This window comes from Mesoplodon bidens (assembly GCF_964165515.1).
Source record: "Mesoplodon bidens genome assembly, chromosome: 1".
NCBI lineage: Eukaryota > Metazoa > Chordata > Mammalia > Artiodactyla > Ziphiidae > Mesoplodon > Mesoplodon bidens.
Window position 1 is genome coordinate 16941245 of NC_138176.1, and position 16761 is coordinate 16958005.

Consider the following 16761-nt stretch of genomic DNA (forward strand, 5'->3'; position numbering starts at 1 on the left):
CTACAGATTCAATGCAATCCCTATCAAATTACCAATGGCATTTTTCACAGAACTAGAACAAAAAATATTTTTAATTTGTATGGACCCCAAATAGCCAAAGCAATCTTAAGAAACAAAAATGACACTGGACGAATCAGGTTCCCTGACTTCAGGCTATACTACAAAGCTACAGTAATTAAAACAGTGTGATACTGGCACAAAAACAGAGATATCGATCAATGGAACAGGATAGAAAGCCCAGAAATAAACCTATGGTCAATTAATCTATGACAAAGGAGGAAGACTATACAATGAAGAAAATACAGTCTCTTCAATAAATGGTGCTGGGAAAACTGGACAGCTACATGTAAAACAATGAAATTAGAACATTCTCTAACACCATACACAAAAATAAATTCAAAATGGATTACAGACCTAAATGTAAGACTGGATACTATAAAACTCTTAGAGGAAAACAAAGGCAGAACACCCTTTGACATGAATCACAGCAATACCTTTTTTGAGCCATCTCTTAGAGTAATGGAAATAAAAACAAAAATAAACAAATGGGACCTAATTAAACTCAAAAGCTTTTGTGCAGCAAAGGAAATCATAAACAAGGCGAAAATACAGCCCACAGAATGAGAGAAAATATTTGCAAATGATGCAAGCAACAAGGGATTAACCTTCAAAATTTACAAAAAGCTGACGCAGCTCAATATCAGAAAAACAAACAACCCAATCAAAAAATGGACAGAAGACCTAAATAGACATTTCTCCAAAGAAGACATACAGATGGCCAACAGGCACAAGAAAAGATGTTCAACATTGCCAATTATTAGAGAAATGCAAATCGAAAGTACAATGAGATATCACCTCACACCAGTCAGAATGGCCATCATCAAAAAGTCTACAAACAGAGGCTAAAAGCGTGGACCCCAGAGACGGGCATGAGACGCTAAGGCTGCTGCTGCCGCTACCAAGAAGCCTGTGTGCGAGCACAGGTCACTATCCACACCTCCCCTCCCGGAAGCCTGTGCAGCCCGCCACTGCCAGGGTCCCGGGATCCAGGGACAACTTCTCCGGGAGAGCGCACGGCGTGCCTCAGGCTGGTGCAACATAACGCTGGCCTCTGCCACCGCAGGCTCCCCCACACTCCGTACCCCTCCCCGGCCTGAGTGAGTCCGGGTCGCTGAAGCAGCTGCTCCTTTAACCCCATCCTGTCTGAGCAAAGAACAGACGCCCTCTAGCGACCTACACGCAGAGGTGGGGCCAAATCCAAAGCTGAGACCCGGGAGCTGTGAGAACAAAGAAGAGAAAGGGAAATCCCTCCCAGCAGCCTCAGAAGCAGGGGATTAAAGCTCCACAATCAACCAACTTGATGTACCCTGCATCTGTGAAATACATGAATAGACAACGAATCATCCCAAATTGAGGAGGTGGACTTTGAGAGCAAGATTTATGGTTTTTTTCCCTTTTCCTCTTTTTGTGAGTGTGTATGTGTATGCTTCTGTGTGAGTATTTGTCTGTATAGCTTTCCTTCCACCATTTGTCTTAGGGTTCTATCCATCCGTTTTTTTGTTTTTTGTTTTGTTTTTCTTTTTTAAAAATGTTTTTTCTTAATAATTATTTTTATTTTAATAACTTTATTTTATTTTATCTTACTTTATTTTACTTTATCTTCTTTCTTGCCTTCTTTCCTTCCTTCCTTCTTTCCTCCCTCCCTCCCTCCCTCCCTCTCTCTCTCTCTCTTTCTTTCTTTTTCTTTTATTCTGAGCCGTGTGCATGAAAGGCTCTTGGTGCTCCAGCCAGGAGTCAGTGCTGTGCCTCTGAGGTGGGAGAGCCAACTTCAAGCCACTGGTCCACAAGAGACCTCCCAGCTCCACATAATATCAAATGGCGAAAATCTCCCAGAGATCTCCATCTCAACACCAGCACCCAACTTCACTCAACGACCAGCAAGCTACAGTGCTGGACACCCTGTGCCAAACAACTAGCAAGACAGGAACACAACCCCACCCATTAGCAGAGAGGCTGCCTAAAATCATAATAAGTCCACAGACACCCCCAAACACACCACCAGACGTGGACCTACCCACCAGAAAGACAAGATCCAGCCTCATCCACCAGAACACAGGCACTAGTCCCCTACACCAGGAAGCCTACACAACCTACTGAACCAACTTTAGCCACTGGGGACAGACACCAAAAACGACGGAAACTACTAACCTGCAGCCTGCAAAAAGGAGACCCCAAACACAGTAATGTAAGCAAAATGAGAAAACAGAAAAACACATAGCAGATAAGCAAGATAAAAACCCACCAGACCTAACAAATGAAGAGGAAAAAGGCAGTCTACCTGAAAAAGAATTCAGAATAATGATAGTAAAGATGATCCAAAATCTTGGAAATAGAATAGACAAAATGCAAGAAACATTTAACAAGGAGCTAGAAGAACTAAAGATGAAACAAACAACGATGAATAACACAATAAATGAAATTTAAAATACTCTAGATGGGATCAATAGCAGAATAACTGAGGCAGAAGAACGGATAAGTGACATGGAAGAAAAAATAGTGGAAATAACTGCTGCAGAGCAAAATAAAGAAAAAAGAATGAAAAGAACTGATGACAGTCTCAGAGACCTCTGGGACAACACTAAATGCACCAACATTCGAATTAGAGGGGTTCCAGAAGAAGAAGAGAAAAAGAAAGGGACTGAGAAAATATTTGAAGAGATTATAGTTGAAAACTTCCTTAATATGGGAAAGGAAATAGTTAATCAAGTCCAGGAAGCACAGAGAGTCCCATACAGGATAAATCCAAGGAGAAATACGCCAAGACACATATTAATCAAACTGTCAAAAATTAAATACAAAGAAAACATATTAAAAGCAGCAAGGGAAAAACAACAAATAACACACAAGGGAATCCCCCCCATAAGGTTAACAGCTGATCTTTCAGCAGAAACTCTGCAAGCTAGAAGGGACTGGCAGGACATATTTAAAGTGATGAAGGAGAAAAACCTGCAACCAAGATTACTCTACCCAGCAAGGATCTCATTCAGATTTGATGGAGAAATTAAAACCTTTACAGACAAGCAAAAGCTGAGAGAGTTCAGCACCACCAAACCAGCTTTACGACAAATGCTAAAGGAACTTCTCTAGGCAAAAAACACAACAGAAGGAAAAGACCTACAATAACGAACCCAAAACAATTAAGAAAATGGGAATAGTAACATACATATCGATAATTACCTTAAATGTAAGTGGACTAAATGCTCCCACCAAAAGACACAGATTGGCTGAATGGATACAAAAACAAGACCCATATATATGCTGTCTACAAGAGACCCACTTCAGACCTAGAGACACATACAGACTGAAAGTAAGGGGATGGAAAAAGATATTCCATGCAAATGGAAACCAAAAGAAAGCTGGAGTAGCAATTCTCATATCAGACAAAATAGACTTTAAAATAAAGACTATTAGAAGAGACAAAGAAGGACACTACATAATGATCAAGGGGTCAATCCAAGAAGAAGATATAACAATTGTAAATATTTATGCACCCAACATAGGAGCACCTCAATACATAAGGCAAATACTAACAGCCATAAAAGGGGAAATCGACAGTAACACAATCATAGTAGGGGACTTTAACACCCCACTTTCACCAATGGACAGATCATCCAAAATGAAAATAAATAAGGAAACACAAGCTTTAAATAATACATTAAACAAGATGGACTTAATTGATATTATAGGACATTCCCTCCAAAAACAACAGAATACACATTTTTCTCAAGTACTCATGGAACATTATCCAGGATAGATCATATCTTGGGTCACAAATCAAGCCTTGGTAAATTTAAGAAAATTGAAATTGTATCAAGTATCTTTTCCGACCACAACACTATGAGACTAGATACCAATTACAGGAAAAGATCTGTAAAAAATACAAACACATGGAAGCTAAACAATACACTACTTAATAACGAAGTGATCACTGAAGAAATCAAAGAGGAAATAAAAAAATACCTAGAGGGCTTCCCTGGTGGCGCAGTGGTTGAGAGACCGCCTGCCGATGCAGGGGACACGGGTTCGTGCCCCGGTCTGGGAAGATCCCACATGCCGCGGAGCGGCTAGGCCCGTGAGCCATGGCTGCTGGGCCTGCGCGTCCAGAGCCTGTGCTCCGCAACGGGAGAGGCCACAGCAGTGAGAAGCCCACGTAATGCAAAAAAAAAAAAAAAAAAAAAAAAAAAAAAAAAAAAAACCTAGAAACAAATGACAATGGAGACACGACAACTCAAAACCTATGGGATGCAGCAAAAGCAGTTCTAAGAGGGAAGTTTATAGCATTACAATCCTACCTTAAGAAACAGGATACATCTCGAATAAACAACCTAACCTTGCACCTAAAGCAATTAGAGAAAGAAGAACAAAAAACCCCCAAAGTTAGCAGAAGGAAAGAAATCATAAAAATCAGATCAGAAATAATTGAAAAAGAAATGAAGGAAACGATAGCAAAGATCAATAAAACTAAAAGCTGGTTCTTTGAGAAGATAAACAAAATTTATAAACCATTAGCCAGACTCATCAAGAAAAAAAAGGAGAAGACTCAAATCAATAGAATTACAAATGAAAAAGGAGAAGTAACAACTGACACTGCAGAAATACAAAAGATCATGAGAGATTACTACAAGCAACTCTATGCCAATAAAATGGACAACCTGGAAGAAATGGACAAATTCTTAGAAATGCACAACCTGCCAAGACTGAATCAGGAAGAAATAGAAAATATGAATAGATCAATCACAAGCACTGAAATTGAAACTGTGATTAAAAATCTTCCAACAAACAAAAGCCCAGGACCAGATGGCTTCACAGGCGAATTCTATCAAACATTTAGAGAAGAGCTAACACCTATCCTTCTCAAACTCTTCCAAAATATAGCAGAGGGAGGAGCACTCCCAAACTCATTCTACGAGGCCACCATCACCTTGATACCAAAACCAGGCAAGGATGTCACAAAGAAAGAAAACTACAGGCCAATATCACTGATGAACATAGATGCAAAAATCCTCAACAAAATACTAGCAAACAGAATCCAACAGCACATTAAAAGGATCATACACCATGATCAAGTGGGGTTTATTCCAGGAATGCATGGATTCTTCAATATACGCAAATCAATCAACGTGATACACCATATTAACAAATTGAAGGAGAAAAACCATATGATCATCTCAATAGATGCAGAGAAAGCTTTCGACAAAATTCAACACCCATTTATGATAAAAACCCTGCAGAAAGTAGGCGTAGAGGGAACCTTCCTCAACATAATAAAGGCCATATATGACAAACCCACAGCCAACATCGTCCTCAGTGGTGAAAAACTGAAACCATTTCCACTAAGATCAGGAACAAGACAAGGATGCCCACTCTCACCACTCTTATTCAACATAGTTTTGCAAGTTTCAGCCACAGCAATCAGAGAAGAAAAGGAAATAAAAGGAATCCTAATCGGAAAAGAAGAAGTAAAGGTGTCACTGTTTGCAGATGACATGATACTATACATAGAGAATCCTAAAGATGCTACCAGAAAACTATTAGAGCTAATCAATGAATTTGGTAAAGTAGCAGGATACAAAATTAATGCACAGAAATCTCTGGCATTCCTATACACTAATGATGAAAAATCTGAAAGTGAAATCAAGAAAACACTCCCATTTACCACTGCAACAAGAAGAATAAAATATCTAGAAATAAACCTACCTAAGGAGACAAAAGAGCTGTATGCAGTAAATTATAAGACACTGATGAAAGAAATTAAACATGATACAAATAGATGGAGAGATATACCATGTTCTTGGATTGGAAGAATCAACATTGTGAAAATGATTCTACTACCCAAAGCAATCTACAGATTCAATGCAATCCCTATCAAACTACCACTGGCATTTTTCACAGAACTAGAACAAAAAATTTCACAATTTGTATGGAAACACAAAAGACCTCGAATAGCCAAAGCAATCTTGAGAACGAAAAACGGAGCTGGAGAAATCAGGCTCTTTGACTTCAGACTATACTACAAAGCTACAGTAATCAAGACAGTATGGTACTGGCACAAAACCAGAAATATAGATCAATGGAACAGGATAGAAAGCCCAGAGATAAACCCATGCACAGATGGACACCTTATCTTTGATAAAGGAGGCAGGAACGTACAGTGGAGAAAGGACAGCCTCTTCAATAAGTGGCGCTGGGAAAACTGGACAGCTACATGTAAAAGTATAAGATTAGATCACTCCCTAACACCATACACAAAAATAAGCTCAAAATGGATTAAAGACCTAAATGTAAGGCCAGAAACTCTCAAACTCTTAGAGGAAAACATAGGCAGAACACTCTATGACATAAATCACAGCAAGATCCTTTTGGACCCACCTCCTAGAGAAATGGAAATAAAAACAAAAATAAACAAATGGGACCTAATGAAACTTCAAAGCTTTTGCACAGCAAAGGAAACCATAAAGAAGACCAAAAGACAACCCTCAGAATGGGAGAAAACATTTGCAAATGAAGCAACTGACAAAGGATTAATCTCCAAAACTTATAAGCAGCTCATGCAGCTCAATAACAAAAAAACAACCCAATCCAAAAATGGGCAGAAGACCTAAATAGACATTTCTCCTAAGAAGATATACAGACTGCCAACAAACACATGAAAGAATGCTCAACATCATTAATCATTAGAGAAATGCAAATCAAAACTACAATGAGATATCATCTCACACCAGTCAGAACGGCCATCATCAAAAAATCTAGAAACAATAAATGCTGGAGAGGGTGTGGAGAAAAGGGAACACTCTTGCACTGCTCGTGGGAATGTGAATTGGTACAGCCACTGTGGAGAATAGTATGGAGGTTCCTTAAAAAACTACAAATAGAACTACCATATGACCCAGCAATCCCACTACTGGGCATATACCCTGAGAAAACCATAATTCAAAGAGTCATGTACCAAAATGTTCATTGCAGCTCTATTTACAATAGCCCGGAGATGGAAACAACCTAAGTGTCCACCATCGGATGAATGGATGAAGAAGATGTGACACATATATACAATGGAATATCACTCAGCCATAAAAAGAAATGAAATTGAGCTATTTGTAATGAGGTGGATGGACGTAGAGTCTGTCATACAGACTGAAGTAAGTCAGAAAGAGAAAGACAAATACCGTATGCTAACACATATATATGGAATTTAAGAAAAAAAAATGTCATGAAGAACCTAGGGGTAAGACAGGAATAAAGACACAGACCTACTAGAGAATGGACTTGAGGATATGGGGAGGGGAAAGGGTAAGCTGTGACAAAGCAAGAGAGTGGCATGGACATATATACACTATCAAACGTAAAACACATAGCCAGTGGGAAGCAGCCTCATAGCACAGGGAGATCAGCTCGGTGGTTTGTGACCACCTAGAGGGTGGGATAGGGAGGGTGGGAGGGAGGGAGACGCAAGAGGGAAGAGATATGGGAACATATGTATAACTGATTCACTTTGTTATAAAGCAGAAACTAACACACCATTGTAAAGCAATTATACTCCAATAAAGATGTAAAAAAAAAAAAGTCTACAAACAATAAATGTTGGAGTGTGGAGAAAAGGGAACCCTCCAACACTGTTGGTGGGAACGTAAATTGGTACAGCCACTAAGGAAAACAGAATGGAGGTTCCTTAAAAAAACTAAAAATAGAGCTCCCATATGATCCAGCAATGCCACTCCTGGGCATATTTCAGGAGAAAACCATGGTTCGAAAGGATACATGTTCCCCAATGTTCACTGCAGTGCTGTTTACAATAGCCAAGACATGGAAACAACCTAAATGTCCATTGACAGAGGAATGAATAAAGATGATATGATATGCACAATGGAATGTTACTCTGCCATAAAAGAATGAAATAGTGCCATCTGTAGCAACATGGATGGACTTAGAGATTATCATACTAAGTGAAGTAAGTCAGACAAAAAGAAATATATGATATCACTTATTTGGAAGTGGAAATGATGATATAAATGAACTTATGCATAAAACAGAAACAGACTCAGACGTGGAAAACAAACTTATGGTTACTAAAGGGGAAAGGTGGGGATAGGGATAAATTGGGAGTTTGGGATTGACATATACACACTACTTTATTTAAAATAGATAACCAACAAGGACCTACTGTATAGCATGGGAACTGTGCTCAGTATTCTGTAATAACCTAAATGAGAAAAGAATCTAAGGAAGAATAGATATATGTATATGTATAACTGAATCACTTTTCTGCACACCAGAAACTAACACAACACTTTAAATCAACTATGGTCCAATATAAAATAAAAATTTTAAGAAAAGTCACTGGGGGTCTCTGGGACCTGTAGGACACCCAGAGTTCCTGCTGTGTCCAGTGTGGGGATTCTGGCTTATTGTGAGCACTGGGGACCTACAGAGGCCCGAGGCCTATTAAAGGACCTCAGAGCCTTTGCAAGCGGAGGTGATGGCTGTACACGGCTGGGACCATGGACTTGAGTGGAACTTCAGGTCCGCTAGGGCAAGAGGCAGCAGGGGGCAAAGAAGATCCAGAGATCACAGTGGCAGGTGACAAATAAAGGCATTCCTCTGTGAGGGCTTATGAAGAACACTGTGTGTGTGTGTATGTACATGTATATACATGCATGTGTATAACACACATTTATATCCATGTAGCTGTATATATGTATATAATACACATATATAAATTATTTATACATAAAATATATGTATACACATACATGTATGTGCATATACACACATCAGCTGACTTGTGAGTAAAATTATGACTCATTACATATATATATATATTTATAGGATGTATATGTGTATGAGCACACAAACAGAAATTCATCATTTTTAAAGTGCTCTCAGTAACAGAGGACCACTTACTCTTTTTAGATCACAAAAATGAGGCTCCAAGAAGCATGGTGAGGGCTTCCCTGGTGGCGCAGTGGTTGAGAGTCCGCCTACCGATACAGAGGACACGGGTTCGTGCCCTGGACCGGGAGGATCCCACATGCTGCGGAGCAGCTGGGCCCATGAGCCATGGCCGCTGAGCCTGCGTGTCCGGAGCCTGTGCTCCGCAACAGGAGAGGCCACAACAGTGAGAGGCCCGCGTACTGCAAAAAAAAAAAAAAGAAGCATGGTGAATTCTCCCGGCTGTGTGGTCACCAGGGACAGAACTGGGAGAAGGACCCAGGGTTCTCCCTACCACCTCATGCTCTTAACCTGTCTCCACCATCACTAGCCCTTTCTCCCAGCTGACAACCACACACCGTAACAGCAAATCTTTTTTTTTTTTTTAACTTGCATTTAAGTTCCCACCTGGGACATTATCATGTAATAAGGGGCAGCTTTGAGAAGGGAATTCTTATCACCCGCTGCGCTCTGGCTGGGCTTTTGGAAGGCGGGCCACAGCCTCTCTCTGTCTGTGAGGTCAAGAGCAGGCCCAACCCTTCAAGGGACGATTCTGAGAGCAGCTAGCTTCATCCTAACCACGGCAGTATCTGATCGTACTAACTTGAAAACCATCCTCTTGATCCTTGCCTTCACTTCCTGTTGGGTTGAAGATGCATCCATGGGGAATTCCAGACGAGGGGCAGAACTAAACTGGACCGCTCCCACCCTGACCTGCAGTGGGAGACAGAGGGCCCAGGGGCCCGAGAGCAGGGTCAAGTCACAAACATCCCTATGAGGAAAGAAGGGACGAGAAAGGTTAATGACCCTGCCTCCTGCCCACTCACAAATACCAGTGCTGGCCTTTCTCTCATCTCCTTAAAAGAAGGTTCCAAAGACTGAGAGGACAAGCTAGAAGGAGACGGTCACATGTGCCCGTGCTCCACACTGGCCACCACCAATTCGACGCCCATTCCGACAGCTCTCTGGGCGGAGCTGTGAGCTTTAGCGTCCCTGCTCACACTTCCTGCCTCCCAGGTGTAAGCACTGTTTTAAGCCTTCTCAAGTCTTTATTACATTTAACCCACAGAGGTGCTATTCCCACCCACATTACTGCTGGAGAAACTAAAATAGAGGATACAGGTCTGGCCCAGGGCTCGTGAGACAGGAGCGCGGCCTTGGACTTGGTGCCTGTGATCTTCACTAAGCCCGTCATGCCGATCACCTTCTCAGCCAGCACACGACTTCAGCGAAACCCTCAACCAGGGGTGTCACAGAAGCTATCCACGGCCACCACACACCCATCCTTGGTTGGGGGGCCCGCTCTTCCAGGCCTCCTCCTGCCACGCTAGGGAAAGGCCAGATCTCCAAGCCAGAGTCAGACTGGGGGGACAAGCAGCTCCCTAATTGGAGACGAGCGCTATTGGAGCTGAAGTTCCTCTGTAGCGGAGGTTGTGAGAGCCACAGGTGAGTCCTGATTTGGCATCCTCATTCAGAAGGCCGTGGGAGAAAATCCAATGCGTTGCAAAACTGGAGAAGGGAAACCAAGTAAAGTCACTCCCTGGATCCTTAAGATTCGTGTGTGTCAAGTAGAGAAGGGTTTAAACATTTAAGCTTCCTCTTGAGGGCCTAACCCCTGCACCTAAGTCACTGGCTCTCTAAACTCCTGGAGAAACTACACTCTCAGTTACTATTCTCACAATTAACCCCGATTCTGGCCAAGATTGCAAATGGGCCAAGTGATTCATATTTAAACAACGACGCTGATTTTCTCCTGCTCTGTGAGTTCCTTCACTGCTGATCCCTTAACAGGCCTGGCGCTTGGGAGCCGATCAAAGCACTTGGCCACACCAGGCCGGCTGCACCTGCTCCCAGGGAGCACAGCCCATTGGAGCTTCCTCCCACAGGAAGTTCTGAGGAGGAGCTGTTGGGAATCTTAAGTGGGAAGAAATTTAAGTCTTGGGTGGGCATGTGAGGGAGAGGGACACCGGAAAGCAGAGTAGTAGAGAACCTCAGGAAGGAGTTTCTGAAAAGCGCCCCGTTTAAAATCTCCCCTGGATTTAGCATGGGATAAAGGGAGCATCTCAAACCATTGGGAAAAGATGGTACAGTCAGTAAGTGATATTGGGACAACTGGATAGCCATCTGCAAAATAATAAAGGATAAACTGCAAATGGATTCAAGATTTAAATGTCAAAAATATAACCATAAAAGTTCTAGAAAACTTGGGAGAATTCCTTCGTAACTTCAAAGTAGAAAAGACTTGCAATCCAGAAGTCGTAAAGGAAAACTGATAAATCTGAGTACATGAAGAAAACTTCTACAGGGCAAAACATATCATAACACAACCAAAGAATTAAGACAAAATGAAAAGTTATTTGCAACTCACGTCAGAGACAAAAGGTTAGTTTCCCCAATATATAGAGAGTGTCTAGGAATTGATATGTGTAAAGACCAACAATCCAACAGAAAAATGGGCCAAGACTATGAACAGAGATCACAGAACAGGAAATACAAAATGGCTCTTTAATAAGAAAAGATGCTTGATTGTGTTGCACTGAGATGTAGCAAAAAGCCAGATACAATGTTTGCAGGGGGAAACCAGTATTCTCAAACACTGCTATAAGAACATAAATGTGATGGCATCCATAGAGAGCAATTTGTCAATATTTATTGAAAATTACTAATGCACGGGGCTATCGGGAATTTATCCTACAGCTATATACTTCTACATGTGTGAAATGACATATTTACAAGCTCACAATATATTTGTAATAGTGGATGTCCATCAGTAAGGGCTGGTTAACTAAACCTTGGTAAATCCTTACAATGGAACGTTAATCAGCTATAAAAAATGATACCGTGTATATGCCTATATTAAGACCTATATTACCTGTCTACCTAGATATGGAAAGACTTCCAAGATAATGTGAAGAGAAAAAGGCAAGGGATAAAACTGTGTGTATAGCATGCTACCCTTTGTGTTAAAAGGGCAAAAATTAGAATATATATTCATATTGCTTATATTTGCATGAAGCGATTCTGTAAGGATGCTCAAGACAGCAGGGGGACGGGGCCGGGCAAATAGAAAATGTGTGACTGGGAGGGATATTTTTCATTGAATGTCTTCTTTTTTTTTGAACCATGTTAATGAATTAGTTTAAAAACTCCCTTGAGACCAACAGCTGGGTGTATTTATTTAAATTAAACAGGAAGGAGCCAACTTCAAAACAAAACAAGATGGAAACAGCTTGAGTCAGTAGTCAAGGCATTTAATTTAATTGGTGGTTTGGGAGCAAAATAGTTACCTTTTATCTTCAGTTTACTGTATGCTCAGAAGCAAGCCCGACCAGATTTCTCACCACACTGTAATCACTCTGCTGCAATCATTATATTAGAGCCAGGAAGTGAACTTCTCAGCTTAAGGGTTGAGAGAGAGACTTTTTAAAAAAACACCTTAAATCCACCTCAAAACAGAGCCTCCATAAAAAGCCTTAATTTATAGCTACTTAAAAATTTCTTCCTGGGGCTTCCCTGGTGGCGCAGTGGTTGAGCGTCCACCTGCCGATGCAGGGGACACGGGTTCGTGCCCCGGTCTGGGAGGATCCCACATGCCGCGGAGCGGCTGGGCCCGTGAGCCATGGCCGCTGAGCCTGCGCGTCCGGAGCCCATGCTCCGCAACGGGAGAGACCACAGCAGTGAGAGGCCCATGTACCAAAAAAAAAAAAAAAAAAAAAAATTTCTTCCTGGAAAGTAAAATTAGGTGCAAATCAAATCCCTTGTACATGGAGATAAGACGATGACACCAAAATGCAGCAGCAAACACACAAAACCTGAAGCCACAAGTCAGACTGAAGCATCTGAAATCACCCTAATGCAAAAACCCTTCGCTAGCAATTCCATCGAGTCTGAGCAGCTTGGAGGTTGAGGTTCTCCTTTGCTCGTGAAATAGACACCCAACTCCTTTGCTCAACAGGTCTTGCTGTGAGAAAGTTTTCTCAGGACAAGCCAAATACAGTTCCCTCAACACCCAGACTATGTCCTCTTAATAAAAGAGAGCCGCTAGGCACCCTCTTTCCCATGAAAATGATAATCAGGTTCCCTCACATGGAAGAGTCCAGGCCTCTCACTGTTCCGTCTTCTTGTTGTGGGCACCGTCTGGTTTGCCAATATCTAACCTAAAAAATGCCACATTCTAGACGTGGTTTGGCAACACTGAGATTAAATTCCCTGAAATCTGGGGATCTGTGTGTTGAGGTAGTTGCTCCCAACAGCACCACCCATCAAGTTTCTCTGTCATAGTTTTCTTACCCTCTCTTTGAGGATGCTGAATTCCATCAGCACCCACCACTTCCACATACACAGATACACATACACACAACACCATGTTGCCTGCTGTCCACGTGCTACGTGGTTGTGACAGCAGAATGTGAGGTCCTGGGCTGAGAGTCAAGAGCACCAGTTCTTCCAAGCTTAGCTCTCTTCTAAGATTGCTGTGTGACCCTAGGCAGTCACTTAGCCTCTCTGAGCCTGTTTCTTCAGTTGTAAAACATTCTCTAATAATCCATACAACTCTTCCCTTCCAACTTGCCATCCGCTGGGGTCTCCAGGCCACCCATTTCAGGACATACTATATCCATGCCAAGGTCAACAGTGTTTGATCTTTATGGCTCTTCCTCCATGAAAAAATTAGTGAAACTTCATAGAGAATCACTTCCTTTTAAAATCAGGGCTCTGTGTGTAGGAGGGTAGAGATTCAGCTGCCCTTGGCCCTGACCCTCTGAGGGTCTGTGATGGGTTGACTTCACGGTTGGAACTTCCAGGCTGTTCATGCCTCGAAGGAATGATGTCAGCTATAACCATGCAAGACGGCCTGAGGTCCACGGTAATGTGCTCACTCTCCGCAAACGACATGTCATTCTGGAGAAAATCTGGCCCTCGTTAAAAGCCATTATTTTGCTCCTAAATCCTAGAGCTTTTTCTAGGATTAACCCAGGAATGTCATCTTGGAAAACCACTTCCTCCCTCGACCTGTATGTGACTAGCCCCTAATTCAAGTAATTATAGCTTTCCAGACCAAAATGCCCTCCTTAAATTTACTTGATTTTTGAGTCAGTTCACGTGGTTCAAAATCCATAAAGTATAAAGACGTTTATACCAATGGGCCTCCCGCTGGACTTGTGCCCCATCTGCTCAGTTCCCACCCTCTCCCTCAATGGGAAACTGCTGCTCTTAGCCTCTTACAAATCCCTCCAGAGTTTCTTCATGCACATACAGACGAATACAAATATAGACTCTTTTCATCTTCATTTTTCATAAAAGGTAACACATTATACATACCATTTGCACCTTATTTTTTTATTTTTTATTTTTGCGGTACATGGGCCTCTCACTGTTGTGGCCTCTCCCATTGCGGAGCACAGGCTCCGGACGCGCAGGCTCAGCGGCCATGGCTCACGGGCCCAGCCGCTCTGCGGCATGTGGGATCTTCCCGGACCGGGGCACGAACCCGTGTCCCCTGCATCGGCAGGCAGACTCTCAACCACTGCGCCACCAGGGAAGCCCTGCACCTTATTTTTACACTCAATTTGTTTTGGTGTCTTTCCGCATCAGCGATTTTCCTCATTCACTTTCTAAAGCTGCCCTGTGTTTCATTATATGAAGACACCATAATAGATTTACCTGTCCCCTGTGAGCAGGCCTTTGGGTTACCTGAAATCTTCTACAATTACAAACAACACTGCAATGAATAACTTCGTATGTGCATTATTTTGCACCTGTGGGAGTATCTGTAGAATAAAATACTGAGTCAAAGGGTCCCAGCCTTTGTAATTTTGATAGACACTGTTATTACAGATTCCTCTATAGAGAGGTTGCACATTCCCACCAGCAGTGCATGAGCACACCGGTTTCCTACAGACTTGCCAATGGAGCATGACACCAAACTTTGGAGTTTTGCTAATCTAGTTAAGTGAAAAATGGTATATCGGTCAGAGATTTGCTATTACATTGAGTGAGGTTGGGCATCTTTTCCTATGTCAAAGGGCCATCTATGTTTCATTTTCTGGGAACTATCTGTGTTCATTGCCTGTTTTTCTGTTGAGTTGTTCCAAAATGCCCCTTTAGCAACAAGAGCCACAGCTAGCACACTGCTGACATTTAAGACTTGCTATTTGAAACAAGGAAGAACAAGAAATGAAGATACTGGGTGGATTGATTAGGCAGGAGCTGTTCCTTTCAAGTGAACAGAGAGGGTAGGAGCTGTGTTTCATATTATGACTCTAGTCTTCAGAGGCAGTTATAGTTTTTGTCTGCCAGCATACTTTCCCTTTCCCACTGTTCTGCCAACACAACCTCTCTTTCTAGTGGGAAATCCAAGTGTTCATCCCCACCGCAAGAATGAGGATAAGCACATGACTCAGGTTTGGCCAGACAAGCTCTTCCCTTTGACTTCTGTGATTGGTCAAGGGACTGTCATGTGACCTATGCCTGTCCAATCAGAGCCCTCCCCGGGACTTCTGCCAGCTCTACAGGGTAAGAAGTCTACTTTCTTTTTCCTGGGTGACTACCTTGAGGGACAATGTAGGGCAATTTTGCTATGTAAGGAAAACCTGCCTGGGAAGGAAGCCAACAGAGGGAAGCAAAATGGAGAGGAGGAGAAAAAGAGAGGGATTGAGTCCCTGGATCCCATCGTGCCTAGAACCAGGATTCACCTCCTCAGTCTTCCTGGTTCCACAAGCCAGTAAATGCCCTCTTTTGCTTAAGATAGAATTTCTGTCACTTGCAGCCAAAGACGCCCTCATACAAAGACAACGAGACTTGCACTCACCCTCCTGGGGTTGTTGTCCAGAGCATCACAGACCGTGATGGCAAAGTGCTTGGACCTTTCAAAGCTCCCTTTCCCAATGCTGTGAGAGCCATCGATCAGAAACAGGACGTCCGCCGCAGCCGAGCACCACATCACTAGGGGAGAGGGGGACAGAATGGGTGACAATCAGCTTCCCTACAGTCTGGTCCCCAAAAGATCTTACTCCCAAAGCAGAGTGGAGGCGGAAACAACCTTGTGGTGGGTCAAGCTCCTCTAAGCCCAATGGGGGAAATAACACTGGAGATATTCTGGGCCAGAGGCAGCCCTCCTCTGCAGCAGGGAGCACCCACCTACCATGAGCACAACTCATGAAAGTCTGTATAATAATGGAAGAGTCTAATTCAACAACACTAACTGAGCCGTATGAGAGGAGGGGCTACTGGGCCAGTGAGGGATACCCAAGAGCCTTGGTTCCTGCCCTCAGGGGTCACAATCTTGTCTGGGACACAGCCAGGAACCCTGGTTCGTAAGGCTGCATTACCCAAGAGTCTACGTAATGATAACCAGCACTGACTGCATCTTTCCTATATGCCAGGTGATGCTTTAAACACTTTATATGTACTAATTTATTTAATTCTCATAACCACCTTGATATACTATTTCTTTATTTTTCAACAGTTATATTGAGATAATATTCACATACCATACCAGTCACCCATTTCAAGTATATACTTCAATGGTTTTTAGTATATTCACAGATATATTTATCACCAGCACAATCAATTTTAGAACATTTTCCATCTCCTCAAAAGGAAACCCTGTACTCTTTAGCTATCAGCTCTCTAGCCCCCTACCCCCACCCCTAAACAGATTTACAATCTGCATTACCATTGGAGAGATAAGGAGAGCAGGGCACAGGGCAATTCAGGAATTTCCTAAGGGCAAAGTACCAGAAAGTGGTGGAGCCGGTAATCAAACTGAGGCTGTCC

General features: G+C 42.5%; 1 protein-coding gene across 1 annotated transcript in view; it reads right to left on the minus strand.

The window, feature by feature from the left end:
* VWA2 (von Willebrand factor A domain containing 2) overlaps nucleotides 1-16761 on the minus strand; it is a gene marked incomplete at its 3' end in the record, with an annotated part of 57635 nt that overhangs the window by 25388 nt on the left and 15486 nt on the right. The window contains 2 exon segments of the mRNA XM_081246388.1: nucleotides 9590-9699; nucleotides 15794-15927. Of these exon segments, the coding sequence (XP_081102514.1) occupies nucleotides 9590-9699; nucleotides 15794-15927 (244 nt within the window).